Consider the following 14,124-nt stretch of genomic DNA (forward strand, 5'->3'; position numbering starts at 1 on the left):
AGATTTTTTGGTCAAATTGAAAATATTTTTAGTTTGACTATCATTTTTTGTCACACTAAACACAAAAAAATATATAAAATATTTTTCAAAAAATATTGGGTTAAATATTTTTTAGCTCCTTCAACTAACAACTATCTTTTAAAAAGCACCACGAACTGACAAGTGTCATGATTTGACCCTTCAAGCTATCAATATGTTATTATTTAGCCACATCTATCAATTTTGACCGTTATGCTGGATAAAAAATAAAATTTGACTAAAGTGTTCCAAAAACACCCCTGTTTTGGCCATTGAAAATCAAAATTACCCCTGTATTTATTAATTAGCAAAAATTGACTTTTAAAAAAAGAAAAGAAAAGAAAAATAGGGATGAATGTAAAATTTGTCTATGCGGTTTGTCTAAGACTCTAAATTACAAATAATGTTTTCTACTAATTAATAAATATAATGGTTTTTTGGAAGTTTTTTTTAATGGTCAAAATAAAGACATTTTCAAAACACTTTGGTCAACTTTGATTTTTCATCCAACATAACAGTCAAAGTTGACATATGTGATTATATAGTAACAGATTGACAGTTTAAAGGGCCAAACCATAACACTAATCAGTCCGTAGTGCTTCATAAAAAATTGCTGCTATTATTTAGCCACATACCCAATGCTATGGAAAATTAACCAACAATGACCTAGGTTTTTAAATTTTGAGGTTGTGAGAATAGAGGCAGATACCCAATGCTATGGAAAATTAACTAACAATGTAAAGCCAAAAAGAAAATCAGTAAAAAATACAGAATAAACAGCTAAAACAAGCTGGCAGGTCTTTAGAAGTAATTCTAAATGTACATTAACCGTCCATCAAGTGCCTATCAAAAAATGAGGCGACTTTTAAAATCACAATTTGATCAATCATAAGCCTAATAGTAATTTTAAAAGTCATAACATTTTTTGATGGACAGTTAATGTACATTTAGAATTATTCAATTGATTCAGATGGTCCAGTCCAATATGTAGGCTAATTACTACAAAACCTCATTCCTCACTTGAGAGTTTCAACAAGCAAGGAGACAGCTCTCGAATCAACTATCTACATTTGCATTGACCACATTGTTGGATTGAACATCCCTTGCCATTCTCCATAATTATCCAGGCTACCTCATTGTCTCTTCCCTATTCATGGCCGTTGATACAAGGAGTAGTTGTTTTAGTGGTGTGGCACACAAAAATCATCACATCCTATCGAATCACTACTTTTGGGGATATAAATTATAGGTAGACCCACTCATTCAACCTTTACATGGAAGTCATCAAAGGAAAACAATCTCAACATCTTCTCCGCATGAAAACTATACACCCATATGGTCATTAACTCTATCCACAAGAAAAATCACACCTTAAAGGGCATTCTTGGTAACCTCACCAAAATAACTTTTCGACTATTTTGGTAAGCCAATTTGATGAAATTATCTAAAATAACTCCCCAGCACCAGCCGCCTCAAGGCTATCATATTGGATAAGGAGCCTTTTATGGGTACAGTCCTAGACTCCCAAGTACGGAAGACACATTCTCTCTTTTTTCACGTTCTTTATTTTTTATTGACTTGAGTATCAGAGTGTTTCTGGTCCTCTAGAGAACCGACGGACTTTTGATGACTATTTTCTCTATTTCAGAGATGGGTGGCCCGTCACTGGTCTGACGGTCAAAAAATATGCTTCAACTACTTATTAAAAAAAATTTGTGATTGGCTTAATTTACAAATCGCTTCCTGAAGTCAAATTCTATTAAAAAGTTTGATAGATTCTGTTAAGTGCTATGTCAATATCAATAAGATGGCGACACATGTCGATCATAATTAAAAAAATATAAATATATTAAAAATATAAATGAGTAAAACTTCAAAAATAATTTTTTTTAAAAAAAAAATTAAAAATTAAAAATAGAAAAGAGGTGATCATGCACCACTCCTAGAGGTGGCTGAGCAGGCAATCCCCAAAGGCATCTAGGGTGGCGTGCCGCTTTTCTCTTTTCAATTTTTTTTTTAAATAATTTTTTAAGTATTATTTATTTCTATTTTTTAAATTATGATCGACACGTGTTGCTATTTTATTGGCGCTGACATGATGTCTAATAGAATTTATCAAAATTTTTAACGAAATTTGACTTCAGGGAGCAATTTGTAAACTAAATCAACCACAAGGATTTCTGAATTAATTTTGATACCAGAATGAACGATTTTTAATTTAGCCAAATCACATGTATCAATGTACAATTTCTCAAAAAAAAAAAAAAAAATTATCATCATCTCCGTCACTATCACCTAAAATAATTGGGATTGTGTTAACATTTTTTGCTCTCCAAAAAGACACAAAGGTGATGAGTCAAAAGGAGTATGCAGCCAGCCATGAATACTCAAAAGATATAAAAGCTGCATACGGAAAACAGGGGAAATTCATTCATAGCATAATAGCCACACAGCAGGGACAATTCTTCATGGACTTTTCTTTGATTATTACAGATCGAGCAAAGATCAAAATTACTTGAATACCCTCATTCAAATCATAGTAAACGAACAGGGAATAGAATCCTATGGTAAGTTTTTTTCAAAAAAGATACAATTAAATACACAAACTTTAAATCTCCATAGAAAAAAAAAATAATCCTATTCCAACGGCGAGATAGACAAGGAACGGAGTGGCTGGGTAAACCAAAAGTGTAGAAAGGCAAAGGCTTGTTGATCAAGAAAAAGTAGTATTCATGAACAATAGATGAACCACTTTTCCCCCATTGCAGCCAATTTTAATACACACCAAAACAGAATAAAATGATAACCCACTGCTCTTTTCTCCATAGAATGATCAAAGCAGCAAAAAAAATAACACACCAATTCAATGATTCCTCTCTCTTTTTCTCTCCTTTTTCTTTTTTTTTCGTGGCACCTACTCTTCTTCATCATTAACTGTATAATAAATGAACAAAAAGCTCATCTCTAATGATCAATTCCTCCTAATCTAAAAAGTTACACAAAGAAAGCAATGGATTGTTTTCCCTTAACCACACCATTTTGAGAGAAGAACTAGGAAAACAATAAGAAAAACTATAGAAGAAAGGCCAATTGACACACCAAGAACAACCTTACTTGGCCCATGATGATGCTCACTCTTGCCACTGGAATCATCCCCATTATTCTCGTCATAATCCGAATCATTGCTATTGTCATCCGCTGAAGAATCCGCCTTAGACGCCGGCGGCGACACCGGCAATCCATGCTTATCACAGGGTGCAATCCCAAGCTTCAACTTTGATGACAAAACTGAATGGTTATAGCACAGATTGCTATTCCCACCCACCTTAAACACAGCCAGCCTCTTAATGAAACTCCCATTGAATGGCATAACCCCGTGAAAGTCATTGCTTGCCAGATTCAAGTACTTCAAGCTCTTCATCTCCGAGATGAAACTCGGAATCGTACCATTCAACTGGTTCGAGCTCAGATCAATGTGAACCAAACCCGGTATCGCCGACATCGACGCCGGTATGGACCCGGACAACGAATTCGACGCCAAAGACAGGTTCCTTAGCGAAATCAAGTCTCCAAACGAAGTGGGTATTTCACCAACGAGCGCATTCGACGAAAGATTCAAGAAATCGAGATCTTCAAGAAGCGTAATGGAGTTGGGTATCTTTCCCCTGAGCTTATTACCGGAAAGATCGATGTGGGTAAGGTTGAGATTCAAGTGTTTAGTAATATAACCGGTAAGATTGGCGTGGGAGATGGTTATGGAATTAAGCTTCTTCATGTTGCCGAGAATGACATAAAGGCCAGAGGCATTGACGGGAGTGGCAGAGACAGTGAGGTCGGTGAGGTTATGGAAGTGAGAGAGCCAGAAGCCGGTGAGTGTTTTGAGGGAGTGGATGCAGGTGAACGATCGGAGAGAGGAGGAGAGTTCGGGAGGGAAGCGAATGGGGGAGATGGGGCAGTTGAGGAAGGAGAGGGAGTGGAGGGAGGAGAGGGACTTGAGGGCAGTGAAGGAGAGAGCGACGTCGTTTGGGGAGCAGTTGGTGAGGGAAAGGGAGAGGAGGTGGCGGAAGGGCTTGGAGGAGTCGCAGAGGGTGGCGTTGTTCTTGCTCTGGCAGGGGTCCTTGGCGGTTGGGATGTTGAGGGACTGAAGGGCTCTCAGCTGCTTTGGGTCAAGCGTGGAGGGCGAAGAAGAAGACGGCGTCGTTGGAGTTGGAGTTGGAGTTGGTGTTGTTGGAGTTGGAGAGGAAGTGGGAGAGGGGGTGGGGGAGAGGGAGATTGTTTTGTTGCTGCTGGTGGCGGCGGTGGAGAGGAGGAGGAGGAGGAGGAGGAGAGTGAAGCAGAATGGTGATGCTGCTGCTGCCATTTTTTTGATAGGTGTGTAGGCAGTGGAGTTGTGGAGTGAGCTTTACAGCTCATGAGAGTTTGAGGGATTTGAATATGTAATTTATGAATGTGTTGGACACTCAATTGGGAAGTGAGAAGTAAGAAGTGAGAAGTGAGAGCTTTTAGGATGTCAGAGGATTAGATTTAGGGGGGTGTGTGTGGCAATTGTGAGTCTACTTCTCTGCCCTAAGAATTGGATATATTTACAATGATGCAATATTATTATTATTATTATTATTATTATTATTTCTTAAGTAAAAGAACTGCAACTAAACAATACAAACAAACATAATTCCCTTCAAAAAAAAAAAAAAACAAACATAATTACATAAACTAAATCAAAGAGCAACAAAATAATATTATCTATGCATCTATCTATTTCACAGCCTTGGAGAGGATATAAAGTATGGAAGGAAGATGCGGGAATGCTGCCTCTACTGCTGGTTGTAATGACTTATAGTGAAAATTTATGAGAGTTATAGATGACACTTGAAAAGTTTTTAGTTTCAGACCAATTGCAGAATGAGCTGTGAAGACTAAGAGATATATCTACAAATAGATAATGAGTTCTTACCTTCGATTGTGAAACAAATGACAACGAAACCAGTGTATCTTGAGGTTTAGATCTGGATCTAAAGTCTTCTCTGCAGCAAAAGGCTCCACTAGAAAAGAGCTGGAGGAATGGATAAAGATCTGTCAATTCTACTCGAAGATACAAATTAAAGGAGGGTGGTAGCGTGTGTAGCCCTCACGATGTAATGAAGGACATCGAATGAAGGAGAGGTAGCTGGAGATGGATACAAAACTGGGCATTTTGGACATTTTAACAAAAAATTGGTGAAATTTAAAGGAAAAAACTCGTGGGATACCGACATTGAAAATTTTTAAACTTTGAAGGCATGATTGCAAAAGCCTTGAAACATCAAGAGGGTAAGTGAAGTTTCCCCCTTTCTCTTTTTTTTTTTTTTTTTTTTTTTTTTTTTTTCAATGAATTAGTAAGACATTTAGATTTAGGGGTGTGTATGCAATATAACTTGATTTCCCTTTCATATTTTGATCTTAGTCAAACAGCCTAAGAGTTTGTTTGAGATTATGTTGAGAAATAGAGTTTTTGTTTATAGGGCTTTTGTTTGTAAGCTTTTGTCAAAAAGTGCTTACTGAAAATCTGTTTACTTGTTTGTTAACTACATGTCATAGAGCCTTCACATCGGTCTCAACAAAAAAGCTATTTTGGCTAGCCTTGTAGCAAAAAATGCTCAACATCCTGCTTAACAAATCCTTAGCTATATTAATAATAATAAAAAAAAAATATTGTTCTCGCACTTCCTTAAGAATAAGGAAAGTTGATAAAGAAACAATAATTTTAATGTAAAAATGAAAGTGTATAACTAAAATGTTTAGCTAAATGTAGGTGTTAAAAAAATGAGTAGCTAAAATAGAACAAATGTATGTTTTAGCTAAATATTTGTTGAGCCGGATGTGAGTGCTCTTTAACTTCTTTTTGGATGTTCCTGTAATACCCCTCGTAATTAACTAGTTAGTTATCTTGAAATAACTACCAAAACTTTTGGGCTCTTTTAAAACAATGAAGTACTGTAGAAACTTCCTTTCAAAATAAATGCATGTGCACCCATTCCCCAAATGTGTTAAACAGGGGGCCCTTTAAATATTAGGGACCATCAACAATTGATCGTTCGAAGTTGGAACCGATCGTTTGATTGCGTCATACCTGTTTTGTTTTGTGTTTTTTTCTTTTCTTTTCTTTTTTTTTTTTCTTTTTTTTTTTTTTTTTGTTGTCATTTTAGAACCTTGTTCATAGGGGGGGACCTTATATAAAGGGCTTAGGACAAACCCATTACCTATTTTTGCCCATTTTTCAGAAATCCTAGATCTAGAGAGAGAGAAAGGAGGAGAGAGAGAGATGGCTACTCGATCTTTTGGGTTTTGCCTCTCAATTAAGTTTAGAGGGCTTCTACATTGGGGTAATTCAATCTCTAACCCTTCCTTTTTCATACACATTTTACTGTTTAAATTCGTATTTGGACATGCTTAATTATTTTCCCAAAAGTCAAGAACGTAATTGATGGGTTGTTTTAATAAAGTTAATCCTTTAAGGGGACATGTGATTTATACTATAGATTACGTTTGAAAGTTAAAACAGTAGGTAGATAACTATATTACAGTATTTTAAAAAGTACTCTTGCATGATGGGTTTTGATAATGGCCAACAAAAGCCACTACCTTTGACATTTTTAAAACTAGTATAGACTCGATTGATATGTGTATGAATGTTTTAAGGTTTCTGTAATGATAGGGAGATGGGTTATTACATGATTAGGGTTTTTTGGATTAATTTTTAGGTTTATAGTTGTTGTCACAAAGGGTCAAACGTTTGAAGATGACAATACATCATTATTAGGGTTTTTTAGAGTTCTATGTATAAGATTAGGTTTCTAGTATAAGTGGTACTTAATATTAGTATGTGATTTGTAGTGAAGAGAAGGTTGAGATGTCCGATAATGAGGATAAACGACCAAGTTAAGTAGATGCTTATGGATTGGCTTATATTTTACTATGCGATCTGTTTGTTGAATTGAGCATACTTTAATTCATGTTTCAATTAAGAAATTATGTTATGAGCCAGAGCCTAATGATTTTATCAAATGTTTCAAAAAGAATATTAGTTTTTAAATGATTTATAATAACTAAACACATGGTGTTGATCGTCATGTACGGATTATAGGCACATATATATATATATATATATATATATATATATATATATATATGGGCATGACCTATGATCCAAAGATGATATTTATGTTTATGTAAGGAATTGAATCCATGGCATAATGATGGAGGCAACACGTATCATTTTGCAAAGCACATGACTTTTTTTGTTACCAAAGTTTGAGAAATGCAAATTTTTACCTAAGGCTCATTGCATAACAAGTTTCATGATAATTTATTTAATAAGTTGTGGACTTAGGCAATTATTACTTTTCCACATGTAAAATACCTTAGTGTTTTGCAATTTAGCAAGTTTGACGAACTATTGGCTGAGCATTTCGCTAGGGTAAAGATGCTGAGCGAATGACCCATTACACAGGTTTGCATAATATAGATAGTTAGATGATGTTTGATACTGTAATTGTATCTCTTAGAGGCTCTATGTTTGCATTGATGATAATTAATGACACTGATGGTACTTTAGTTTGTCTTTGATAACTTTTTTCTGCTCTTAACTATATTGTACTCTGATAGTTAGAATTTAAGATAGTAGATCCAGTTAATTACTAGTTAGTTAGTTAGTGTAGAAATATTATGAGTAACGCTCCAAATTAAATATTTTAATTATTTAATTTTAAGGGCATTACAATTTACTTATGTTTGGTAACAAAATTAGGAAGAAAAAAAAATGCTTTTAGTTGCAAAAATATATAATAAAAAAATAATAATAAAAAAAAAAGAAAAGAAAAAGAAAAGAAAAGAAAAAAGGGACATATATGCGGAAACAACATATTTTACCGCCGCCCTCACTTTAGGAACATAGAAGCATGTTCAAACAGAATCTGCAAAGACTAAAGAGCAGTACTATTTCTTATTTTAAGACCAAATCTTAAAAATTAAATAATATAATATTACAACTAATATAAAAGATGATTAAATACAATTTGCCTGATATTGTTTTATAAATACTATAAAAATTTTGTTTTCATTATAAATTGAAAAACGTCATAAATTCTTTTATTTTTATTTTTTTTTGTTCACCTTTTTCTTTGATTGGCAATATTCAATCTTGAGAAGGGAAAAAACGTAAATAAGAAGTAAGCCAAGGGTATTAATGCAACTAATAATCAGAACATGTCAAACAATCAAGATATAAATGGCGAATTTGAAAATGAGAATATAATAGGAGATGGATTGTATAATTTTCCTATGCATAAAAACAATTTCTAATTCTAATTTTTGTATATTGTTAAAACAAACAATATCCATATATAAAAGGGGTTAACGAAATGTAATGATTTTATATGTTTGAGCTGGATTTGCGTTGTGTCCAGCTCGATCTTCTTCTTTACTTAATTCCCCCTCCTTCCATTATTTCTTTTGGGACCGACCTTCGATGTCTGTCGTCTCCCTGCCTTTTGTTCTCTTTTTGGGACGTCGGAGAATGACTTTTAAACTTGCATAACCTTTTGGGAATCCTGGAAATGGTCAAAATTGCTAGATTTACATTAAATGCTAGGAGTTTTATTTATTTATTTTTATTATTATTTTTTTAAAGGTAAATATATAATAAATCTCTGAGTCGATGCTCGATTTGAAAATGGTCTCTCACTTTTTAATTTTAAATATTTACTCATTAATTTTTTTCGCGTTTTTGAATTTGGTCATTCCGTTCATTTTTCATCCAATTTTGTTAATTCCGTTTGTTAAAGTTGTGCAAGAAACATTATTCTAGAAATTTATCAAAGGCACTGTTCCAACTTCACTTTATGATAAAATTATCTAATACTCTTAACCTGTACAAGAAAAAACAAATTTCTATAATAATTAGTTATCACTCATCATATATGAAAATATAACCATTCATAATAATTAAATAAATAAAAAAATTAATACAAGTAGAGTAGTTTTTGGTAATTAGGGAGTATTGACTGTTTGTTTTTATTCAGTACTATTTAGATATGGAATGGTTGTTCACTAATTCAAGGATCCGACTGTCAATTATTAGAAAATCATGAAAGTTGAAACTCTAGAAAATGAGAAGAATTCAATTTTTGAATGAGACTTAAAGGGAGAAATATAGAAATTTATGAAAAGAGTGATATGATTGAAGAAGATGGAGTATTGAATTCTTTTTATTTTTTCTATTTTGAATAATGCAACTTGCAAATGTAGAGAGTAATTCATGGATGTTGAAGACTTTATGTGAACAGTGCGACTTGAATGCTATTGATTATTTCTTTTTTGTTTATTGGTTAATGCTATCGAATTGAACACCTATGTTGAATTTTGTGTTAATGTTAAGAGTCGTGATAAATGCGCCGCTACGGTTTGAGAGAGCCTAGAAAAAGAGAGAGGAGGGCGAGATCGATGTTCGGGAGGAAGGAGGTGCCATGCTTCCCTCCTCCCATAGTGGTTTAGGTTTCTTGTTTTGGTTATCTCTTAGCCTGTTTTGGGCTATAGAGTTTTTGTTCCCCCCCTTGGATAGATTTAGTGGAGTTGGATCTTCTCCTAGTCCTTCAAGGGTTATGGTGTTATTGTTTGTTTTTTCTATTCGGTTTTTCAGGTAGGAAGGCATCGGAAGGGGCACCGGCGTGTCACCGGCGATAGCTGGCGGGGATTTCTTCTTTCTCCATTTATTGTTGAAGGCAAATTTGTGTCTATCCACCGAAGCCAGCACGACACACGCCCCTCTATGGTGTTTGCCGACCTCCTCTAGTTCTGCTGCCTCAAGCCATGGCCTCGTCGGACTTCAGTGCCTGGCGCGTGGCCAGCACGCGCCAGTGATATTCTCCTTGGGCAGCCGCGCGTGTGGGCCACGCTTCGTCTTCTAGGTCATGACCGGTGGTGTCCGGTGTTTCCTAGCGGCCGCCTGCTGCAGTGGAGTTCCTAGGGACGACGCGTGGTTTACACGCGCCATCTCCAGCGACGTCAGTCTCCCCCAACTCCGGATCTGTGATTTGGTGTTTTCTGTTTTGGTTTTTCGGTGTTTTAATGTGGTTTTTGCAAGTCTATCTGTTAAATTTTCAGATATTATTGGACTTTTAATGACTTGATAGCTAGATCAACCCTCTTTCCTTTGTTGTGGAGCTTTATTATTAAATATGGGCTCATATGTCTATTCCTGTAATATTTTGTATTTGTAGGCAGCACCCAAATCAAAATTTTTTATGGCTTGGTTGTACATGCCACTGATATTGGGCCTTGTATAATTTAATGGTTTAATTTATGACACATGACATATAGGGCAATGAGATTAAAATCTTATGATTTCAACCTAACATATTTTTTTGATTTACATACCCTTTACATACCATTAACCATAGTTTATGAAGTTAATTTTAACATGATAGCAATCATGGGATCATGAAAATTTTCATGTAAATGACTACCTAGATTTTGAGAAAAACAACTTTACATGGAAATACCCAGGCATTTGGAGAGAGCGCCGTTATTGGGTTTCAAAACCCAACTTTTTGATGCCTTGCATGCCTTAGGCTACACGACCACCACTTGTTTTCGCCCTATTTTCCCTCATTCTCACGTCTTCTCTTCACTTCTCTCAACCTCTTTAAGCACTTCAACTGCTAAGAGCTCAAATCACTTATACACTTCACTAACTTATAAAACACAACATTATTTGCATTGGTAAGGAAGAAGTTCATCAAGTCCTCCCTATAATACCCAGGATATATATATATATGTTTGTTTTTTTTTTTGTTTTTTTGTTAATCTTTTAATATATATAAAACTTAAGACAAATCCAAATAGAATGCGAAGTTAGGATACACCATCAATAGTAAATAGTTAAGCATGGTAAGTCTTGTAGGTATCAGGTCGAAATGATAGAAAAACGACAAAAAAAATGCAAAATTAGTGTTTATGCACAAGTCTTGGTCGATCGATCATTGTTAGGGCTATGTGTGATTAGGGTTTTGCGTGGAAAAAATCAACAAATGATCTCGATCAATCAAGAAGTTCTCTCTCTCTACTGATAAGCTCTCTCTATTGACCAAGAGAGCATCTCCACATGTCAGAAGTTTTGTTGGATTAGGTAGGACAAGATGAAGCCTTTAATGCGCTGACAGGGCATTCCTTGATTGACCGAGCTTGCATGAGATCGGCTTAGAACTTCTATTTAAAGGCCGAACCACTTGAAAAATCACTCATTTTCTCTCATGATCATCAATTACACTTGAAAACTGAGATATTTGAGTTAGAGAAAGGGAAATGGGAAGGAAGAAGGAGGATTGAAGCTTTTCCAAGCTCAAAGAAGTTCTACCTGAAGGTACACTCCGTTTTCCTTAAGTTCCATTTCGTAGTTTGAATTTCCTTCTATTTAAGCCTATATTTGAGTTGTGTTTTGTTAGGACAATTAGTGTTTGGTTGTGTTGTGGTGTTTGGAAGTGATCAATGTTTGAGAAAACTTGTGAAGGTTTTAGGGTTAGGGTATATGAAGTTTAGGTTTGATTTTGTTGCAAGGAGTGGTTTTGTTGTTGTAAAGGAGTATCTTTGGTTGTATTTGAGTAGTGGAGGCTTTGGGTGGACGAGCTAGTGTGAGAAAATGATGAACATGGGATTTTTGGGGTGTTTTTGAAGTTGGAAAACGCTATTAGGGCTCTTCAGTTGACCAAGAAAAGGTCTCGATCCACTGAATGCATCATAGGGGCAACCTAAAAGCCTCAGTAGATCCATCGGTTGATGCTTGATCGACTGAGAGTCACACATAGGAGTTTAGTAGATCCATCAATCGATGCATGATCGACCGAGGTAACTTAGTTTTGAAAATCTAGGGTTTTCCAAGGAAAAACACCGTTAGGGTTCTGAGAAGATTTTAGGGTTCCTAAGGGGAATAAATTCAAATGAATAATTGTAATGTAATCTAGATGAACGCGAAGTATGGATCAAAAAATGCGTAGGTAAGGAATTTTAGCAAGAGAGCAATTAAAAATTCTTATCAACAATACGAAAGTGTATTTTGCATTCATAGTGTTTAACACGTTTTGGATGTAAAGCTTTTTACCAATGATGCAAATGTTTTAGCATGAAATATGCTTTACCTTGAATATGTAAACTATATGAATTGTATGCATGATTTTACTAGTGAAATGAACCCTACCAATTTTATGTATTACCCGATGTAGAATTGTGAATTTACAAGTTATTGAGAAAAGCATATTGAAGGAAAAATGAATTTTAAAAAGAATGATCTCAAAGAAAACTAATGTAAGATTAGTTTTAAGATGAAAAGTTTTAAGTGAAAATCAAGATATAGAACTTAAATAGTATAACAGGAAAGAGTCAAGAAAGAGTTATAGAAATAAAGACAGGAGTTAGTAGGGAAACAATACCCACATAACAACAGTCTGATCAACAGTTGTGTGCATGGGGATCATTTGTGACGATGGTTCAGGGAACGGTAACGGTCTAAAGTATAGGGATCACACCATGGAGAAGATTGAATGAATGATCATGTTGTGGTCTAATATTCCCTATGGTGGCAATCAAATGAGCGGTCATCTTGGGACGGTAATGAGAAAAATCACCCTAATCAAGAATAGATGCGTATTAAATATGAATAAGACACCCTAAGGCTAACAGGAAGGAATAACGTACATAATGCAAGTAATATGGGTATATAAAGTATACATATATTAGAATTGCAAAGCATACTTTATTTCAAGTATGTTAATATTTACCTGCAATCGAATTTGGTTGAATTGTAACGACCCACCCCCAATATCACAATATTGTCCGCTTTTGGCTCCCCAAACCAAACTTCTCAAGATGTCACCCATCCTGGGATTGCTCTCGCAGAAGTACGCTTAACTGCGGAGTTCTGATAAGTTCATGATCATCACGGCTTTAAAACTCGTTGCGTCATAAATGGTGCATTTATACATATAAACACATCCCCATTCCTAGGCGATGTGGGACGTCACATGAATGCTATTAGTTTTTACATGTATGTATATGAGATTTGATGTTTAATATTAATGATGGAAAAGTCTCTCCCTCTAAAGTTTTGACTCAAGTAATTTACATTGGTGTTTACTGTTAGGTTTTTAATGTTGGCGTATTCGATGACTAAAACAATGTTTGTAAGTCCTTTTAAGCCTTAGGATTTTTGTTGTCTTCAACTGAAGTTGGTTGAATGAATAAAAACAATGGCTCAACAACCTCATCAGCAAAGACATCCTAATGCAGTCAGTTTAAAAGGTTACCTGAGAGTCTCGTCAGTAAATATGTCAGACATGCGTCCTAATATGACCTTCCAAGTAGCACTCCAGAGAGCCTCATCAACAATGGCTTCAGCTAGCCGTACTGATGATAAGGCTTGTTTGACGTACAATTTAGGATTTTGGTTATTGTTCTTTATAAGGATCACTAAGCACGATTATTGCTTGGCTGAAGCTACTAGAGCCATTAAAAAAATACAATGCTTAGCCTTGTTAAGTTTGTGTACCAAGAGAGATATTTGTAGTGAGAGCTTTCATTGTGTAATCTCTTGGAGTTTTGTTTAAACCACTACTTCACAAAACCACAACCTTCAATGTAATTGGAATTCTGGAAAAAAAAAAAAAAAAAAAATATCACTTGCTTTGGAAGCTGGAAAATGCGTTAGGAATGGTACCTTAAAGTGTTATGAATAGTGCCATAAACTCCAATTAGTTGTTTTGATTTAAATTGAATAAAGTTGTTTATTTATTGATACATTTAATAAGCATTGGAAAAATAACATATTTACATGCTTTTATCTTACGATTATTATTCATCTTGTGCATGTAATGGTCCTAAGATTGCATTGAATATGGTCCATGGTAGGAGTAATGAGATTATCACACAAAAAATTTTAGATTATAGACCTTGTAGTCTACAACTTAATGTTCACAATCATTAATGGAATTGGGCATTCCATTTGATAAGATTGTTACACATTAGTCATGATGATCTATCTAGATCATGTAAAGTGATGATTTCGGATTAATGTGTTAG

At 34.9% G+C, this 14,124-nt stretch overlaps 1 protein-coding gene across 1 annotated transcript; it reads right to left on the bottom strand.

Annotated features, from left to right (window-relative positions):
* Positions 1-2,724: 2,724 nt before the first annotated feature.
* Positions 2,725-4,496, bottom strand: LOC133867644 (receptor-like protein 51). Its single transcript, XM_062304394.1, has one exon. It carries the CDS (start codon positions 4,376-4,378, stop codon positions 3,044-3,046), a length of 1,335 nt encoding a protein of 444 aa, XP_062160378.1. The 5' UTR covers positions 4,379-4,496; the 3' UTR covers positions 2,725-3,043.
* Positions 4,497-14,124: the final 9,628 nt, after the last annotated feature.

Source organism: Alnus glutinosa, chromosome 5, assembly GCF_958979055.1.
Source record: "Alnus glutinosa chromosome 5, dhAlnGlut1.1, whole genome shotgun sequence".
Taxonomy (NCBI): domain Eukaryota; kingdom Viridiplantae; phylum Streptophyta; class Magnoliopsida; order Fagales; family Betulaceae; genus Alnus; species Alnus glutinosa.

Bases quoted from the DNA above. Each gene is read 5' to 3' on its own strand.
- LOC133867644 (XM_062304394.1), bottom strand. From the start codon at position 4,378: ATGGCAGCAGCAGCATCACCATTCTGCTTCACTCTCCTCCTCCTCCTC.